This window comes from Aphelocoma coerulescens, chromosome 3, assembly GCF_041296385.1.
Source record: "Aphelocoma coerulescens isolate FSJ_1873_10779 chromosome 3, UR_Acoe_1.0, whole genome shotgun sequence".
Taxonomy (NCBI): Eukaryota; Metazoa; Chordata; class Aves; order Passeriformes; family Corvidae; genus Aphelocoma; species Aphelocoma coerulescens.
Genome location: NC_091016.1, coordinates 37,981,600 through 37,996,111, shown reverse-complemented (window position 1 = coordinate 37,996,111; position 14,512 = coordinate 37,981,600). Strand labels below are relative to the sequence as shown.

Sequence of the window (14,512 nt, the reverse complement as noted above, 5' to 3'; positions counted from 1 at the left end):
AGGACATGAAGAGAGGCCCAGTTTTTGGCTGGGACAGACAATTCCCCCCCTTTGAAATGTGAGTAGCTAATTCTGTTTTGCTACCTTTCATCAGATTATTTGTCCTTTTGCCTTTATATCTGATTTTTCTTCTCTTTTCTGTGCATGGGTTCCATGGGCAACCTCTCCTTCCCATGCAATCACCATCTTCCTGCCTCAGTCCCTCAGTACCCTGCCATGGTATTTTTCTTCTGAGGCTGCCAGCACCTCCCAGTCTGCTTGCTCAGTTCGTGGTTTTCTGGCGTGTAAAAAGCAGCACTATAGCAACAATAGAAGATCACTGTCAGGTGGAAGGGGGAGGAGGGGAAGGTGTGATTCTTGATTCTATTCCAGTGTGTTCTCACCACAGCCTTGGCTCCAGTGACTGGTGTTTCTTCAAGGCCCCTTAAGAATAGAAAGCTAAAAATAGTCTCACAGTCAGATGTTCTTAAAGGTACTACAGACCATTTGCCTTCCTGGACTTGCAGCTCACTTCTTTGGAAAAATAAGATACATTCCTTTTCAAGACATTCATGCAGCTGTTGCCTTTGTGTAGGACACTCCCAGGACAGATGAGTAGTGGAAGGGAATTCTGTCAGCAGAGCCCTTCTCTCACACAGCAAGGAGATCATAACCACCGCTTGAGAAATGACTACCATGGCTGAATCATTTCGTCCCTCTAGAGAACCAGCAGCCCAGCCCACCAGGGCCAGTTCTGGCCTCTGTTGTGCTACCATGATTAGCAGAGAGCATTTCTAGAAGATACAGAGGAATTTGTTATTTTGCAGTGTCGCTCTCTGGCTGATTACATAGTCATTCTGGTTACTTGTGTGGGTTTTAAGTTTTTTTTTTGTGTTTTGGGATAATTATTCTGCAGGGAAGAACTGAGTTTGAAGAGCAGACCACCTAATCTTAATTTTACTTTGTAAAACAGTGCTCTCCAGTAACAGTCCCAAATGCCATAGCTTTCAACAGTGAGTGAGATGACAGAATTGTTATACTCACCTGCCAGAGGAAAGGGGAAGGAGAGAGTGGAGCAACTTTCAGCTAAAATAAGCTTAAAAATTAGAATGGAAGAGTGGCTGAAAAAAAAAAACCCAACATAATTCTTAGAAGCATGTGAAGTGACATTTCTTGTGTTTGTAAGGTCCATTTCAAAGTGATTGCAACACAGAAACAGTTCACTGCAAAGTGATGGACTGAGCAGTGCTCCCAGGACTGTCCCTTGTGATGTGTTAGGAAAACCAGTGCAGAAGAGGATGTAATATAAAGCAGGGAAGTAGCACTTCTTTAATGTGGGCTTTCTCTGGCCACCTCCTCATTTCTTTTCCTGCCCCTTTTCTGCTTTGTGGTCTTTCTTTGTGGTGGTTACATTCTCTTTCCAACTCACAGCAGACCAAAAGATATATATCATGTCGGATTTTAGATTGTTGATGGCCCAAAGTAATTCTTGGCATTCAGCAGCACCACATGGAGCAAGTCCCAAGATGTTTCTCAGCATAGATGCTTACAAATCTACCCATAGATGCTTATAAGCCTACCCATTTGGCTCTGTGAATTACTATTTTGACAACCAGAGAGCACCCAACATGCATGGAGCTAGAGTTGCAGCCAGCACGAAGAAATTTTTTCCAAAGGGAACAGAGGGCCAGATCGTAACTTGACCTGCTGCTTCATGCTGCCTTCCCCACAGAGAAAATCAGGCTTTATCATTCCCACTGATTATTCAGCTGAGAATAAAGATGAGGCCCAGATTACAGTTTCATTGTCCTCATGAGACTGTCAACGGCACACAAGCCAAGCACAGGCATGGGAGATTTCCAGTCTCACTATGAATTAGTCAGTTTGAGGAGCTCTGTAGCTCCCTCTGTCTTTCAAGCATGGTGATTAAAGTAAGGGAAGAGATAGCTGTGGGTAATCTTGGCTTAAAACTAAAAACTCGAGCCAGAAGGAAAGAATCTTAAAATCAGGTTTTTTTCTTTTTGTAGGTAGCAGACAAATAGATCTTTGTTTCCTATGGTTTTATGTATTCTTTTTTTCTTTTACCATAACTCTTGACACAATAGCCCCAGTTTATAACTCTGTCACTTTTATGACATCCAAGCTAATGCTTAGCAGGGTGCTAAAAAATGTTGCACCTGGCATCTGTCTGCTTGTCCTTCAGTGGGAGAACCAATTTTGATGTCTTTTTGCTATTCACCTGGTGCTTTTCAGAGAAATAAAGAGGAGATCTAGAGCACATTTCCCCAAGTATACATCATTTTATTTTACCATGGGAAGACAGAATGGAGCAAAACTCATTGTTAAAAATCCTAAAGTCACTTGCTACCCAAAGCTCTTTATCATTTGTCATTTTGCATAGGAAAAAAAATGCACCACTTCATGTCGTTGATGCTCAAATTATAAAGTTGCTTTAGAAACTTAGTGTGTTGATGGCTTTCTTGGGAGGGGTTGTTGTTTGAGGCTAAGTGAAACTGTAACCAGGACCTTCCTTCATCCTTCCTTGACCTCCCCTCTCTCACCTAAAAACTTCTGACTTACTTAGACAGCAGTTTCTAAGTTAGAGCTCTGGATGAATGTGGGAGCAGAGTATGCTCTGCAGTGAGTGAAACAGATGGACTTTCCTGCTCCCTTCCTCATCACTGAGGAATCTTTGACACTTGCCTGTCTCTATCTCTTACTTCTCTTTCAGGAGCTGGATTATCAGAAGAGACGCATGCGAGAATCAGGGGACAGGTTTGTTCCTGTCATGAGCGATTTCATCACTGTGGCCAGTTTCAGCTTCTCAGAGTTAGAAGACCTTCTCAACGAGGCTAGAGACAAGGTAAGAATTCCTTTTGAAGTATTTAGAGTTTCACCAGCTCAATCAAAAGCCTGAATTAAAATGGAAACAGCAATTTAAGGTGCTGGGACTGCAGTGAAAACTCAATAGACACTGAAAATTGTTAAGGCTGAAGTTTCTTATTTTTTCTAATGTGGTCCATATCCATTTAGAACATATTTTGTGATTAAAAGAAGGATCAGTTCTCTTGACCCACTTCTTTCTCATCTTCCTTAACATTATTCTTGTGTGGCATAGAATTGCAGTGGCAGTATCCATAACAGGATACCACACCTTGCCACAGTGTGGAAGGGAATGCCTTTTAAGCCACTGCTGAAAAAGGGGTCCTTTCTTAGTGATGGTGACTTCATATCTCTTTACCTTCTGCTTCTGACTGCATTCCACTCTGCTGATTCAGCTGGGGACATCTGTGCTTTGTCTCTTTCCTTTAAAAATGTACCTCTGGGTAGTTTGATGTCCTGGTTTTAGCTGGAATAGTTAATTTTCTTCTCAGTGGCTGGTACAGTGCTACACCAGCTGTGCTTGATCTTTTCCATTTCTCTGCTACTGGGTGTATTTCAGTACAAAGATAGAAATCCTAAACATGTGTGGTTTGTCTGAAGTTCTTGGATTCTTCTTACACACTCAGAACCACGCACATGCTATTCTTCAGGTGCTGCTGCAATCATTTCATCCTTTCCCTGTCTGCATCTCCATTACCAGATTGGTACACCTAAGGAGGTGCTTGTTCTCTCACGATGGCTCGAGTCTGGCACTAATCCCTCTGCCTCTCAGCTGAATGAGGAAGAATTTATATGAAAAGATCATAAGCATATGAAAATGTTTAGAGAAGAGCAAGTTTTAAAGTAAATGATATGTAATGGCAAATCTGCCCTTGTTGGCTGGCAAGTTAGAAGTGCTTGGCTGTATGAAGCAAATGTGTTATTTCTTTTGGATCAAATTGTTTCCACTCTGGTGTCAGTCCTTTTGGTGTTAAAGGACCTATTGCATTACTAATGAAAGCTGTGCTGTTGGGTCAGTAGGCCTTAGATTTTGAAAATATAGGCTGAGGATCTAGACAGTAAGACTTCTCACTCATCCAGTTCCTGTGCAGTAGTGTTATTTTGTGATTCAGAAAAATTTGCTTGCTGTGGAGATAAACTGGGTAATAGTGACTTGCAGCTGCAAACACAGGAGCCTCTGACTCTCAGTGAGGGCTGCCCTGGCAAACACCAGTGGGGCAGGGGCTGTTGCAACACTCAGAAGGCAAAGCTGGGCAGTCCAACACCACTGATGTTCTAAAAAAATTCTGGGGAGAATAACATGACTAATTTTTTCATAGAATCATAGAATGGTTTGGATTGGAAGGGACCTTAAAGATCATCTAGTTCCAACCTTCTCCCCCCCAGTCATGGGCAGGGACACCTCCCACTACACTGGGTTGCTCAGAGCCCCATCCAGCCTGGCCCTGAACACTTCCATTTTTCATTGTTGTCATGTTGCTCGAGAGGATTCAAACTACTTCCAGTATAAAAATGTTCACACCATAGTGGCTTTCTCAGAACAAAAGAATATTTTACATTCTGTAGCCCCACTAAATTTGCTGAGAAAAACTTGGTTCTATATGATTTGGGGGCTTCTGTATTATGAATGGGTAAATTTTTCAACTTCATTATAGTTAGGCATCCATTTCTGGAAGGATATTTACTCTGTCCATGGCTTAGACTGCACACTTTTGGTTTGGTGTTAAAGATGGTGGTGCTCCTTTCTTTTTTTGGCACACCAGGATGAAAAGCCAATGTAGATTCTTTTTAAGTTCAGTTGGGGGTTAAAAACCAGCAAGTGGTACATGTCCAGCACAGCAATGCAACTTTTCTTGATCAGGCACTTGCAGGAAAAATGCCATTCTTTTGCTTTAAAAATAACCAGAGAAACTCCCTGCAGACGGACCAGTATGTCTGGAAGTTGTTGCATGCGTTTTTAAACTTAGCCAACATAAAGCACTCAACATAAAGAGATGTTTTATTTTAATGACTATAACATGCTTAGGAAACGTTACTCTACCTTCTCCTCACACACCCCTGCTATGTTTGCACACACACCATTCCAACTTTTGCTCAACCTATGGCTTTGGTTCTTCCACTGGCAAAAAGCTGCTTTTGGACTCCTGTAAGGGAACTCTCTGTCCTTACCAGTGTTGAGCTATTTCTCATGTTTGCTTCATATTATTTTGGCCCTCTGTTCTTCCTCTTTTTCCTCTTTTTTTTCCTTAAAAAAGAAAAAAAAGGAAAAAGAAAGCTGGAAATTTTCAACAAACCAGATGTGCTTTGCAAAGCTTGTAACATCTTCCAACCTCAATGGACTCTCTGTGCTTGTTGAATCACAAGCTTTTTTCATACCATGGAAACCTAATGGAACTAGCCAATTAAAGGAAGAGAGGGACCAAGACATCTGATTATCCTGTTCTTTTTTTATTTCTCAAAGCAAAGCAAATTGAGCAAAAAAGGTAGTGGGGCAGGGAGGACTTTGAAAAATATCTGAATAAGCCTAGAAAGAACTGGCCTGACTCACAGATTTATTAATAATAATGAAGCCCTAGTTTTAACAGCTGGAGTTGGATATCCTAAATATAGATGTGGCTAATTGATTAGCATGAGTTAATCAGAGCCATGTTTCCTCAGCTGGGATTTAAAACAATATAACTTATCTTTTCAAACTGGGGAAGTTTTTATATTTTTTTTTTTTTTTTCAGAATTAGCAAAAGTAATTTATTTAGTTATGGAAACAATCCATTACCAAGGTGTGGTGCTGACCTTCTCAGCAGACAATATTTTTCACAATCCCATGCAGTACCTTTTTGGCCTTTTTCCTAGCTAAACAGAGCCATTTGAAGCCTGTGGCCATGGGGAGGAAGTGATATCTTAAATTTAAAGGGCCAGGTTGCCAGATGCAGGCATCCACGTTTGCAGAGGAAGCCTTGTAACTGTACTTATCTTCATGCAGTAAACAGATGGCTTGGTTAAGAACTGATTGAAAACTTAGACCAACTCTCTAAACAGGCTTTCTAGCACAGCTGGTTCTTGTTCTTGTTGTGTTTTTCTCACTTTCAATACCACTTTATAAGGGAGTATATAGATTAGATCAAGGGATAATGTTTTCTGCCATTTCCCATAAACTGGAAGGTGGAGGCAGGAGAAAGTGAAACTCTGCCCTGGAGTCCTTCATCCATTTTTATGTGTTTGAACAGAAGAAAAATTGATTTTTTTACGTAAGAAAGAAGAGGTTGAATTTTATTCATGAAAAATTTTCTCTATGTTTCCTGTGGGGAAGCAATGAAAATGCCCAAGCAGAGGAAGAGTAACCTCCCATGGTATGAATTTTATTTTTTTTCTTGAAAAAGATGACATTTGCCCTATATGAAGCGTTACTATGCTCTTAAATTTTGACGGGTATGAACTTAGATCACTAGGCTTCCTCAGAACTGTTCTGCTTTGTGCTTGGTTTATAGCAAACCTGTTTTCAAGACACTTTGGATCTTGTTAGGAGTACAAAGTCTGCTTGGTCAGATATTGCCATTCCTCTACTGAATGTCAAACTTAAGCTTCTCTATAGAGACACTGTGGAGGCTATGGCTTGGGCACGCTGGGTAGGAAAAGTGTCCATTCCCAGTCTTTCTGATGCCAGTTCCTCTCAAGCAAGGTGTTTCTCATGATGGAGAAAGGAGTTCAGAGTCTGCACACACATTTAATAAGCTTAGCACCCACAGTAACTGTTTTGAAGAACAGCAAGGCAGTGAAAGCCTGCTGAGTGAAACCCATTTAAGAAAATAGTCATTAATGGCAGAATGCTATGAAGCACAAAGAAATGCTGTAGTCCAAGTGCCAGTTATAGGCTGTGCACTTCGGTTGTGCATTTTGGAGACTGGTGTTTTCTGTCAGCCACTGGGGGAAATGAAGAGGGAATGTATCAGGACAGAGACTGAGGAAGTCAAGATGAGGGCACCACCAGCCATATGGTAAATCCCATAGCTTTTGTACAGTAACTTAGAACTTCAGAGGCTGCAGTGCAGGTTGGCATCTAACATATGAGAAATGTTTAGAGCACCTGTAACTCGATTTTGGGGCTGCCAGCATCACTGTTAAACTCCTGGGAGAATCCCTTAAGAGCATTTAGGCACACAAAGAGCTGGGCCCAGCCCTGCCTGGAATTGTCAGGGCTCTTTCCATTAACTGATCTGAATTTGTCCCATAGAGAGAAAAGACATTTATTTGACTTGCCTCAGTACTGAACTGGTGTCTTCATAAGAGCAAACTCAAGATTGCTTGTCTGGGGAATACAGTTCATGTTCCATGGCTACCTGGTATAATTCATTTGTGTATTGGCTCCTCCCGCAACAGCAGACAGCACAGACAGCAGGAAATTTTTATCATGGCTGCTTTTCCTCCTCCTCACAGAGCCCCATTCCTGCCGTTTCCAGAGGTCTTCTGCCACTGTTTAACATTTCGTTGGCAAGCACAGCAGAGTTTGTGTGTGCTGCTGTCCCGCTTTCCCTCTCCTTGCTAAAATGGCTTTTTAAAATAAACAACTGTCTAAACGATTTGCTTTGGCAAGAGGATAAATTCAGTGGAAAGTTTGGCAGAGGAAGCAGAACTGGCACTGAGCTCGTGGACCTGTTATATCATGGAGCTTGGGGGTACTTATGGTGTGGAAATGAATTTTTTAATGAAAAAAAGATATACCATTCTGTGTTACAGTGGAAAACCTGCTGAAACACAGTTTTCCATTTTGCTTTTGCCCATGTCATCTGTCCCCAAATGACTTCAGGAATAAGCAAGTTTTCAGCCCTTGTTCCACAATATTACAGCACATCACAAAATTCTGGGAAGCGTTTTGCATGTATGAGGGCTTAGCTACAGATTTCACAACTGTGCACATGAGCTGGTGTTGTTTGGGAGGAATTCTGCCCATGGAGCAGTCAAGCAATTTGTACAGGGTGACACAAGTCCTGTGACAGAGAGCAGAAGAGAGGGCTGGGATCCAGAGCACCTTGGTCTGTGCCATGCTGCCTCTTAACGCCCTGAGGGAAGCAGGCAGTGTGATTTTAGCCACTGTGGGCAGGTAGAAGCCTGGGCTTTGTAACAGCATTGGGGAGGCTGTCTGCAGCAGCTCACTGCCCCTCAACCCAGCACCAGTGCTTTGGAAAAGCACACATGGTTGCAGAACCAGAATTACAGAGAAGTAGAAGAAGTAGTAAAGCCAGAGGGGTCTGTTGCAGTGTAAACAGTGAAAAGACAGTGTGTCTCTCTTTACAATAGTGCATTACAGTGATGCAGTGCCCTACAGATGTGAACAACTGATTCTTTGCCATTTGCTATATCAGAGTAGTGGGGCGACACTTTCTGTTCTGTAATGAATGGAGAACACAAGGCTGAGAAAGGAAGCATGAGCTCCCAAGCCACATCATGGGCAGAGCTGGCAGCAGAAGCTGGATCTCCTGACTTGCCTGCCTCTGCTCAGTCAGCTTTTTTTCCAGAGGGGGTAGAGAAAGAAGGAGAATGTTTATTTCAGTGAACTCCAAATTTTTCCTTTTGTAGTTTTTTTAGGTCATCCAGCTCACAGATTTTTTGCTTTTTGTCTTTTACTGCTTTACAGTAAGTGATTGTGACCTCCTAAGCCCTGTGTTACAGGGCACCAAAGACAGGCTGCTCTCAGACTCCTTGCTGCTGCTTAGAGACCGCAACACCTCAGATTCATGAGTGTCTCTGGAAGGCTCCCAGGCTGCTGGGTCTCTCCAGCACAGCAACACTGTTCCTTCTCTGAGTGGCAGTGGGGAGGCAGCAGCAAAAGCCCCTCTTGCCCGTGTGACACGAACTAGCCAGTGCTAGCTGATGACAGGCCTCGTGCAGAACATTTGCAGACAACACCACCCTCTAAAGGAGACTTCCATGTATGTAGGATCCAAGAGCCCCAGGCAAGGACCCCCTGCCTTTTCAACCTCCAGCTTCCTTAAGTGATTAGGAAACCCCTGTGGACATTCATGGCATCAACCAGCTCATTTCTCTGCGCCCACTCACTCACTTTTGCTGAGCACAGGAGGAACATGGGATGGAGGCAGTGCATTGCAAGGTGCAAAAGCCATCTCCTGTGGGCTTCCCTTCCACTTCAGGCTTCACAGCTATTGGACAAGCCTTACTTCTAGCTAGCAGCCCTAGTCACTGCTCTTAATTTGTGCCTTACTTTCAATTTTCACAGGAGTTAATGACAAATTAAGTGGGAAGAGATTCCAGGTGATGCCTTTTCCTGGTCTTAAAATCAAGAATCGAACACAGTTAGAAGGGAAAAAGGGTTTTTACCTTGGTATTTATTTTAAGGATCCTTAGGTGCACACGTCCAGGTGGAATGCACCCAAATGCACACTGCAATGCACACCCACCAAAGATCTGGTATAACATTATAGGTCTTACTAATTAGCATATCTATCAAAGATTCCCCAATGAGGGGCTCCAGTGAGCCCCCCTCCCCAAGGAACCTTCCCCTGGATGGTTCTATCTTAGTTTACAGAATGTGTTCTGGAGAGGACCTTGGGGTCTGGGGCTTTCTGATCCCTAATTATGAAGCTTCTAAGATGTTTAGTCTCTTAGCTTGACAAAGAAGTCTAAGAATGTAGGCTAAAAACCACCGAGAATACAAAACCTATAAAAAGGTATAAAAGGGGTATAAAAGAAAAGGCAAAAAATCATCATGGCATCACAGGTAGCACATCCCCTGTGAGCAATGAGCTTCGGGTGCTCTGAGTGTTCAAACAGTGGTGGCAATGCCTGTGCTGAAGTCTTTCTTTGACACTTCCCTGCCTCCCTGGCTGATTGTCACACTGGGGCAAGCAAGACAAGAAAATAGAGCATATGGAGATGCTTCATCTCCCTCTGTGGTATTTACAGCCTGTATTCTCTCTGCCAAAGAGCTGGTTCTGGTTCAGTGTGGGTTACTATAGACTGCTGCATTTCCCTAATATTCAAAGAGCCTATGTGTACATTATATACAGATAAAATTACAGAGAGGGGTGGGGAGAGGGTGTAGGTGTGTATGCTTGTGTGTATGTCTTCAGAGGCTCCAGAGAAAAGGAGTCAAACAGAGAAGTAATCTGTTGCTGTTTCTATGTGTTTCCTTCAACTCCTGCCATGTTTGGTAGCTCAAAGCAACTTGCATTTCTTCCAACACTTTTTTTCTAAGATTCTTTGGGTTTCTTTGTTTGTTTCTGGCTGAGAACACAGCCTTTTTAAAGAAAAAAGAGTCTATTGCTTCAAACTGCTTTGTGGGCCTGGCAGGGATAGCAGAGAAGGGGAGATGCTGAATCTCTCAGGCTGTGCCAGAAGGAAGTTGCTTTCCTTGGAGATTTCTTCCCCCTGCAGTTGACTGGGAGACATTGTTTATGCTTTACCTGGTACAGGGCCAGAGGGGTTTATAAGACCTGCTTCCAAACTCATTTTGTGCTGGGATCAGAGCCTGAACTGTTCTTACTGTCTTTTCCATTCTGCAACAGCACCCACATAAGGAAGGAAAGGGAAACTGGGCTGTGTTAGTATGAGCTGAATACATGCCTGAGAGAACTTGAAGACAGTCCATAGCCTGGTTTGGTAAACGTTGAGGTCTGTAAGGATGCTCTGCTGCTCTCTGATGGTGTGCTAAAGTGCAAGCAGGGAATTCTAGGGAAGCTGTGCATCAGGGCACAAGTACTGTCAGGAGTGTGTCTCTGGGGCTGCCTGTGTTGCAGCACAGAGGTGTGTGAGTGAGGGCGGCTGGCAATGGATGTGTGTCCTTACACAGCACTTACTGCACGTGTTGCTGTTGACAGACTGTATGTGCTTGATTTGAGTGCATTTTGGTGAGCATGCTTGGGAGTGTGAGAGTGCAAAGGAGAGAGTACAACTACTGCAGCACTGATGTCCAAGAGCCAGGAGTTGCTGTGAATTTACCATATCCCCATCAGGACTGCCTTGTGACTGAAGTCCTGCCAGTTGGCTGCCTCCATATGTGTCCTGCAGCCTCAACATTTGCCTTTTAAAATAAAAACCACTTGTGATGTATTCACTCTCTTTTAAGTCTGCCCGGGAGCCCTGGCTGCTTTCCTTGCCCCTCTCTCATGCCTTGTCTGTCTATAGTCTCCTCTCTCCCGGGCAACACCCTGACTCAGAGGACTCCAGAGAGATGGATGACATGGCAAAAGGTTTCTGAGAGGACAGACTGTAGCTTTATTGCAAAAAACTTTTACCTACAGGCATTTTAAAAGTTGATTTGAAAGGAAGATGGAAGGGGAAAGTATGGACTAAAACTACTTGTTTCCCCAGCTAGCTCACTGTCTTCTCTGCCCTGGCTGTCCTGCAGCCGCAGCTGAGATGTGGCCACAGTGTCATCCTCTGAAATTACTCCATTGCCCTCAGGAATTAAACATGTATTTTTGTATCAGTGGACAGTTAGTACTCTCCAGCACTATAGCTGCATGTTGCCCAAAGGATATCCAGGAGAGCAGACTCCTCAGGGATAGAGGCACCTGCCTTAAGGAGAAGCACTTCTGTTGCTGGGGGTAGTTTCTGCTCTTGCCACATGAATGCTCAGAGAGTATTGAATTACGTGGTGTGGTTACTCTTAAGCTATCCTTGCTGTCTTCACCAAACTGCCTGCCTAATTATGGCTCTTGTGTTTTCTGCCCCCTTGACAGTATGCCAAGGCACTGAAGCATTTTGGAGAGACCGAGGGCAAGATGCAGCCAGATGAATTTTTTGGCATCTTCGACACTTTCTTACAGTCATTTGCAGAGGCCAAGCAAGATCTGGAGAATATGAGGAAGAAAAAGGAAGAGGAGGAGCGCAGGGCACGCATGGAGGCCATGGTGAGGATCTGGGGGCAGGAAGATGTTTCCTTCCCTCACCTTTTTGTGTCTTGAGAGAAATTCCAATGATCATGTCCTGTCACTGTTTTATGTTCTTCTCCCTGACACCTCTCTTTGGCATCATTCTCTTCTCAAATGATGACATTTTTCCTGCTGTCTGTCTTGCTCTCAAGGATGTATTATTTGGCTCCCAAATTACCCTCTTAGGGATTCAGATATCAAATCTAGCCCAGGCATTTTTTCCCTGGCACTTTGCAGCATGAGGTTGCCACCACCCCATGCCAAACTATCCTGCTTTTAGGCTGCAAACAAAGAAGTCATATTTCCCTCAGTCCTGCCAAGCTGGTCAGCTTCCAGTCAGACTCCATCATCATCTGCTGCATGCCTGTCATCTGCACAGTGACATAGCAAATGCCCTGGCACCTGCTGCAGCCCACACTGCCAGTATTTCTCTCTGGCCAGCCTTAATGCCTGGATTACTGGGGCTGTGTCTGGCCTTGATGTGGCAGGAGACCTTTCTGTGGATTTTGCTGCTGGGAGACAGACATACGTGTCCCCAGGGGTTCATGTGAACCAGCATCCCCCTGTAACCTCAGCTCTGTGCTGCCTGAGAACTCGGCAGTCCCCTGCCTCCTTCCCCCCTGCCGGTGCTGTAGCCCTGGCTGCTGCCATGGCCCCAGGCCACGCTGCAGGGAGTTGCTGATTTTAATGTTTTCTGAGCCAAAAGCACTGGCTTGTGCCTTTCAAAAGAGGAGAGAGGTAAAACACCAGGATGCCAGCAGCCTTACTGTTAGACAGAAGGATAAAATGCCAGGACACAGGCTCAAGTTTCCTCTCAGCCAGCCTGGAAAGTTAAAAGGAGCCCACTATAGGATGGTTTCATAGGCCTAATATGTCATGAAAGAGGCCTTATGGAAAGAGTCTTCCTGCAATGTGGGGCTAGCATTTGCAGAGTGACCGACCTGCTTCCTGATAGCCATTACCATCCCCTGCCAGTTCTACTAATTCTGGAGCTGAGCAGTGGAAAGAGATAGCCGAGCTCCTTGGAGCTACCCTAGGGAGGCCAAGGGCATCACATTGATGGGTGGACCTATCCAACAATTTGTAAAATCAGCAGTTTTGTTTCATTGCTCTTTGTGTTCATAACCAGTTTCTCTTTCCATAGTCAAGGCAATGTGTCTTCATCCTCCCAGCACTGCAACACTGTCTCCATGCAAACATGAGCTGTTTTGTGCATAGGGATTCTACTGATGTTTTCATGTCTCACACAATTTTCATGCTTCACTATGTCGTGGCTTTCTGGATTTTTCCTTTCTTCTTTTCCTCCTTCTACTTCAGGACTTCAGCCTTTCTGCATGTAAATTTAGCTAGCTATGGCCCAAGTGCAAAGTTGTTTGTGACTGTACTAGTGACTGTGGTTTGTACCGACACATCCAAACTCACTAAGTCGGGTGCTGTCAGCATGGTAGGTGCTGCTGCACTAAGGTCACTGCAAGCCAGCTCCCAGAAGCTGGGAAATGACCTGAGCCAGCATCACTTGTAAACTGGCATTTGACACAGCTACTGTGCTGTCACTATCCTGCTGTAAAATTAGTGCAAAACAGCAGTAGCATGGACAGATCCCATGTATCCTCTTGCTGCAGGCGGACAGTGCTTTGTGAGGCAGACACACACTGCTACTCATTCCTCATTTCTTCTGCTTGCCTGTGTAGAAGAGAAGCCCAGCATGGCCTCTTGTTGCTCTTGGCACAGGTGGTGGCCTTGTGGATAAGCTCCTACTCTTTTTTTCCCTAATCTGTGTTGATGCATTCTGGCTGCTTCTTGGGAGTGTACCTAGTGATCTGGCATCTTGGTCAGCTAATCCTAAAACTCTGTGTCCTTCTCCACAGCTAAAAGAACAGAGGGAAAAAGAGAGGCGACAAAAGAAAGCAAAAGCTGGAAGCATCTCTGAAGAGAGTGGGGAGTTTGATGACCTGGTGTCAGCATTAAGGTCGGGTGAAGTCTTTGACAAAGACTTATCCAAGCTCAAGCGTAACCGCAAGCGTTCGGGGAACCAAGGCTTAGAGACAAGCCGTGAGCGGGTGGTGACAAAGCTAAATTATTAATTACAAGAGGAAGAAAAATACTCATCCAAAAGAAGGAGATGAAAAAGTGCAAAACAAGGAAGATGAATGTGTGTAATGGCGCTTGGCTGACAGCTGCCTCAAAGGATTTCTTTGGTCTGTAGCTAAAGACGTTACCTTTCCATGATCAGCTTTCCTCTCATCCCTCTTCTGTGCTCCTAATTTGAACCATTATAAAAGTGCCTCTGTGGATCCAGCAGGGCCTGTGACTGGGCCATGCAGAGCTGACAGATTTGCTTCTGGGAGTTTGTTGTGTCATCAAAGGCCTCATGGTGATGACAGAAAGTACTTAGGCCTTGCAGATGGCCTCACAGCTGGAACAAGATAATTTTCTGTGTGCCAAAGTAAAAACTAGTCCTGACCTCCATCTTGCTGATAACAAGGAAGACTAATTTCAGAGCAACTCTGCAAACACCTATCACTTCTTCTGGATCAAGACTGGCCTTCAGGGGTTTGTTGAGATGTGGTTCTCAAGTTTCCAATTCCCTCCTAGAATTGGATTTTATAAGCCATTGATTAGCACCTGAAAAATGCATTTAAGCTTATGTCCTGTATAGTATTTTTGTGTGGCCTACACTGTCCAAAGCAAGTGAAGCTTAGAAAGAAGTCTCCAGTTTCTGTAACAAAATGAAATTCAAGAATCAGGATCAACATACAATAATT

At 44.1% G+C, this 14,512-nt stretch overlaps 1 protein-coding gene across 2 annotated transcripts in view; it reads left to right on the top strand.

Moving 5' to 3' along the window:
- The window catches only part of DAAM2 (dishevelled associated activator of morphogenesis 2), a 172,438-nt gene extending 158,602 nt beyond the window's left edge, over positions 1-13,836 (top strand). For both annotated transcript variants that reach the window (XM_069009816.1, XM_069009815.1), the window contains 3 exons: positions 2,711-2,842; positions 11,556-11,726; positions 13,616-13,836. In XM_069009816.1, the coding sequence (XP_068865917.1) occupies positions 2,711-2,842; positions 11,556-11,726; positions 13,616-13,831 (519 nt within the window). In that variant the 3' untranslated portion in view covers positions 13,832-13,836. The remainder of the gene's footprint in view (positions 1-2,710; positions 2,843-11,555; positions 11,727-13,615) is intronic.
- Positions 13,837-14,512: the final 676 nt, after the last annotated feature.